Genomic DNA, 5,592 nt, shown 5'->3' with positions numbered 1-5,592 from the left:
ATAAGTGACGGGTAGCCAGCTTTCTTCGTAGCCATTCAATATGCATGCCACTTCCAAAGTTATCAGTAAATAACATATGCTAAAGAAATAATCTAACATGAATACTACACCACATAATAATTTAATTGCACTGTCTATCACCATAATTAGAACTTTAGATGGGACAGATCATATTGCGGTAGTTAGATAGCGCAATGCATCTATGCAGGTACTTATTGACTGAGTTATTACTTTAGGCGCAATAATAATTTTTGTAGAATTTTTTAAAAAAAGTAAAGTTGAATGAATAGTAAAAAAAATTTTAAAAATATACATTATATATTATATCTTTATTTTTTTAAATATTTTTTATTGTAAGATAAACAACTTTGTTCTTGTAACAGCCCAGACCACCCGCTAGCACGATATTGTCCGCTTTGGCACACAAGGTCTCACAGTTTTGCCTTTGACGATAGGGATGCTAGCCGAAACCCCCCACACTCACTCGTCAAAATGCGTCATGTTAGGGAGAGGTATCCACACCCTTATAAGGCATGCTTTGTTCCCCTCCCAACCGATGTGGGCCTTACAATCCACCCTCCTAAGGGAGCCCAGCGCCCTCGCTGGCACATCGACCCAGATTCCGACTCGGTATCAGTAACAGGCCAAACCACCCGCTAGCACGATATTGTCTGCTTTGGCACACAAGACCTCACGGTTTTGCCTTTGACGATATGGATGCTAGTTGAAGCCCCCACACTCACTCGTCAAAACGAGTCATGCTAGGGAGAGGTATCCACACCCTTATAAGGCATGCTTGGTTTCCCTCCCCAACCGATGTGAGCCTTACAATTCTTTATTAAAAAAATACTCTTTACCTTAACCTTACTCATTTTTTGTACATAATCTTTGGCATGTTACGCGGAGCGGTCCGGCGGGTTTAGACCCGCCGCCCGCAGTTAGGCGGGGTAGGGTGGGATTCTAGAACCGTCTCAGTAGGGGCAGGGCGGAGCGAGGCAGACTTCCACCCCTATTAAAGTAGCATTTGGTAGGGGGTACTAAGACTGAGATTGGAGACTAAAATTTAGTATTGTGTTTGGTGGTTAGAAATTGAAACTAAAATTTTAGTCTCTATCTCCAAAATTAGAAAGTAGAAACACAAAGAACTAAAATTTTTGGAACAAAAACTGAAACTTTAACAAATAATATTTTTCTAAAATACCCTTATCCAAATTAATAATTTCAAGTTTACTCTCGTTTAGTTCTTCAACCACCACTTTTGTCCTATCGTCGCCACCATGACCACCACCTTTCACCTCCTAACCTTACTCCATCTCTCATCCTTACCACACACATCTGTCATCATCCCTCCTTACAATCCATCACTATCAACAACAATAATATCAAGAACAATATCAAAATCAGAATAATAATACCAACAACAACAATATCAAATATATCTCTAAATCAAAACAGAGAAAAAAGAGAAGAAAAAAGAGAAAAGGACACGGTGTAATACGACATGACAGTGGATACTATTGTCATTGTTGCTGGAAAAAGAGAAAAACAGAGATGAAAAGAGAGAGAAAATGGATGGTTGGTAGGCAAGAGAAAAAAGAGTAACATGATTTTGATTTTATTAAGGATATTTTAGTAATTTTATTTATTAAAATTTTTATTTTTATCTTAAATCAAACAAAATACTAAGACATAATTCAGTTTTCTATATTTTATACCAAACATAGTATAAAAACTTAATTTAGTTTCTATTTCTCAGTCTCTCTCCCTCAATTTCAATGTTCCTTCGGAACCCCACCTAAAAGAAGGGGAAAAATGCCAAAAAAAATTAAAGGCTTCGTGTATCAACTACTCTCTATGCTATATATACTAAAATACGTTCTATAAAAACATTCATATACCTCTGATTTTACATATCATCTATTTTATTATGGTGAATGCTACCGTGATAAAGGATACTTTTTTCCTCATGTGAGAAAGTAGCATAGAGTATGCTGTTGCACTGACTCATAGCATGCGTGGCATCACGTGCAAACAATGTCTAGAGACTTCTTACTTATTGTGTAGTGGAATTATCAGGAATGGGTCAATTAGGACAGTTTGGTTATGTTTTAATGAAAGTGATTAAGTTTTTGGATTTTTTGACATTTTGTGGGTGCATATTTTTGTTACAATGGGCTTTTTATTGCTGAGCTTGAAAGAAATTATGGACTTGCTTTAGTGTTTGCAGGCTATGTTTGGGTTTCAGAATTAAAAAATAAAGTACTTTACTAAAAAAAAGTAATACATATATTTAAGGTTTTAGAATTAAAAAAATTAAAAAAAAGAAAAAATAAATACATATATTAGGATTTTAAAATTAAAAAAATATTAAGTGTTTAGGATTGCATAAAAATAAACATTTTAGAAGAAAAATAATACAAAATGTGTTTATTGGAGGGCAAATCATGGCCAAAAAAAAGAAAAGTAAAGTAAATACATATATTTAGGATTTCAAAAATTTAAAAATAAGGTTTAGAGTTAAGAATTTAGTGTTTAGTGTTGATAGATTAGGGAGTGTGATTTATAATTTAGGGTGTATAAATTAGGTGATTGTTGACATTCATAGTGATATAATTGAGCATTAGGTTATTGTTGCCAAAATAATTGGTGAACTTGATGACTTAGTGTGTATAGTGTAATGATATCTGGTATGCTTTATTTTAAATTTAATTAAAAGTTCTAATATACACTAAATACGTAGTATGAAAATAAACAGAGTCATATATTATGCTTATATTGTTAGTGATATATATTTTGTTTTGAAAAAAAGTTTTACTTTACAATTTTTTAATTAGTGAATATTAATTTAAATTTGACAAAAAAGTATAAATTAAATGACTTGAAAATAAACACTAAAAAAAATTGAATTTGTAGTTTAAAAATAAAATAAATTAGATTGTTTTTAGTTAATTAAAAAAGTTGCAATTATTATTCAGCTAATGTTGGTTTAGGGTTTTAGGATTTATCAAAATTGATATTAGTTTGTAATTTTTTAAATTAACAAATAAGCCTCAAATTTAAAATTTAAAATTATTAATATATTGTGAAATTACAAAATTTGAATTAACAAATGTTGCAGAATTAATTTTAAAATTGAAAATTAAAAAATTTAAAATTTAAATTTTTTTAAATTTAAAATTATTTTTAACTAATGCAGGAGAATTAAGTTTAAAATAAAAAAATTTAATTAAATAATTTAATTGTAAAAGAAGTACACAAGAATTTAATACTACATAGAGCAGCATGGTCCGTTTGGAATATTCCCAAAAAGTCAAAAACACAGCATGGGTCCGTTTGGAAAGCTTGAAAAATTATTTTTTTAGCTTTTAACTTACGAAAAATAATAGTATTAATATTAGTGTAATTTTTAAAATTAAATTGTAGTTTTTTAAAAAGTTATTTAAGTGCAAAAGTTAAAAAAATAATTTTATAATAAAATTTTTTATTAAATAAGTATTTTTAAAACTAAAAAAATAAATACAAAATAACTTATTTATAAACTACTTTTAATATAAATTTTTATTGTTTAAACTATTTTTTCAAAAAAAATTTAACTATTTTTAATATAAATTTTTATTGTTTAAATTATTTTTTTAAAAAGAATTTAATTAAGCTGTTTAGCTAAATTGAGCCGATACCCACAAACATCCAAAACATGAGTTAATTGCAAAACTGAATGCTTCGTCACGTTCAAAAACGGAGAAAAAAAAAATTTACCTTCCATAGCTTTCCCAAAAATTGATCTGTTTCAGACAAAAACGCCCCCAAATAACTAATCATATTATATGCAAAACTAACTCTAATTAATTAAGCATAACTTCGCCCACATTTCATGTCAATTCTCGAATATCAATGACTTTGTATTTAACTAGCACCTAATTATGGGCCCCTTGAAAGAAATTACACTTAATTGACGCAAAGCAAGTAACATCATATGGTCATAGGTGCACCAACTTTCCATGACAAGTAAATAATACATCCGGCCATGGAGAGTCTGTCTAGCCTTTCCAAATGACTACCAATACAAACAGAAAGTATACAAAAATCAGTTAGTTAATTACAAATTCAGGAAAATCAAAAGAATAAGAAAAAGAAGTAGCAGTGTGTCCTAATGTTTGTCAAATTATTACATCAATCTGTTCCTAGCATTCTACACTATTAACAATGAGCAGATTTTGTAGAACTGCCCAGTTCAGTAGCCATAGTTCGCACCATAAACTGAGCCGTAGCCTCCAGTATGGCCTTGGTCAGTTGGTTGGATGGTGGAGATGCATAAACAAAACTATGAGGCGGCGGTATCATCATAGCCCTCAATAGGTTCTAACCTCCACTCACTTCCATAATAAGAATTTGGCAACCCAAGCCAAAACTTAAAAGCCTCGGCTGCCCTTCTCCTCTCTATTCTCCTGTCTTGCCTTGCCCTTGAAGCATGCTTGCTCGTGAACATTCTTGAGTGCATCTCCACATAGATTCTAGTAAACTTGGTCTTGTTTGGAGATATACCATTTTCTTCCATGCAAGCCACAATCTCCAAAGCCTTTCTAAAGAATGCAGCCCTCACACATATATCAGCCAAGGTATCCAAAAGCCCTTCATCTGGCTTCAATGGAGGAACACAAGAATTATGTTTCGAACCTTTTTTTACCATCTCCCACCTCTCCTTCACTTCATTCCAAAGCAAAAGTGCCTCTCCTGGCCTTCTTGCCAATGCGATTCCATTTGCAAAGCTTCCGTAAGTTCCCACATCAGGGTGGAACCCCTCGTCCTTCATCTTTTGAATCACTTTCTTTGCTTCTTCAACCAAACCCAACCTACAATATCCTTCGACCAACATGTTCCATGCGATCACATCCACCTTCACTCGAGGATCATTCAACATTTCATCGAAGACCTTGTGAGCCAGCTTCGGCTGACCAGAGAATGCGAAAGCTTTCATCAAAGTCGTGTAACTAATCTTGGTGGGAGCTATCCCTCTTGTTCTCATTTCATTGAAGAAGCCGAGAGCCCCAGCACTGTCATCAACCAATATGCACCCATCAATGAGTATATTATAGGACACAACATCAGGCTGAATACCTCTATCATCAACCATCTCCTTAATCAACTCTCTTGCTTTATCTATCTGAAATTGATTGCAATAACCCTTAAGAAGAACATTATATGTTATCCGATTTGCCGCCACGCCAATCCTCATCATTTCAGCAAGAACTTGCCGTGCCCTGTCCATGTAACCAGCCTTCACAAGTGCCGAAACCACCGTGGTATAAGAAACATGATCAGGATGGCTACCAGCATCGTCCTGCCGGCGCATTGCCTCTAGCATCCTCACAGTATCAGTAACCCTCCCAGCCTTCATATAACCCTTCATCAGGGTGGTGTACATTCTAGTATTTGGAGCATAAGCTTTTGGCAAAACCGGCAAATCATTGCAACTGTTAGATTCCATGAAATTCGGAAGCAATTTCGCAAAAGCATTCTCAACGTCAACGTCGGCATCATTATCATCACTCTCATTTAATTGTTCTAAATTCAACTCAATTTCTCTTTCTCTTT

At 33.4% G+C, this 5,592-nt stretch overlaps 1 protein-coding gene across 1 annotated transcript in view; it reads right to left on the bottom strand.

Annotated features, from left to right (window-relative positions):
• Nucleotides 1-3,929: 3,929 nt before the first annotated feature.
• The window catches only part of LOC107470627 (pentatricopeptide repeat-containing protein At3g09650, chloroplastic), a 5,500-nt gene continuing 3,837 nt past the window's right edge, over nucleotides 3,930-5,592 (bottom strand). The window contains exon 4 of the mRNA XM_052255379.1: nucleotides 3,930-5,575. Within this exon, the coding sequence (XP_052111339.1) occupies nucleotides 4,322-5,575 (1,254 nt within the window). The 3' untranslated portion in view covers nucleotides 3,930-4,321. The remainder of the gene's footprint in view (nucleotides 5,576-5,592) is intronic.

This window comes from Arachis duranensis, chromosome 10 (genome assembly GCF_000817695.3).
Source record: "Arachis duranensis cultivar V14167 chromosome 10, aradu.V14167.gnm2.J7QH, whole genome shotgun sequence".
NCBI classification, from domain to species: domain Eukaryota; kingdom Viridiplantae; phylum Streptophyta; class Magnoliopsida; order Fabales; family Fabaceae; genus Arachis; species Arachis duranensis.
Note: the sequence above shows the minus strand (reverse complement) of the source record. Positions and strands in the feature narration are given on the sequence as shown.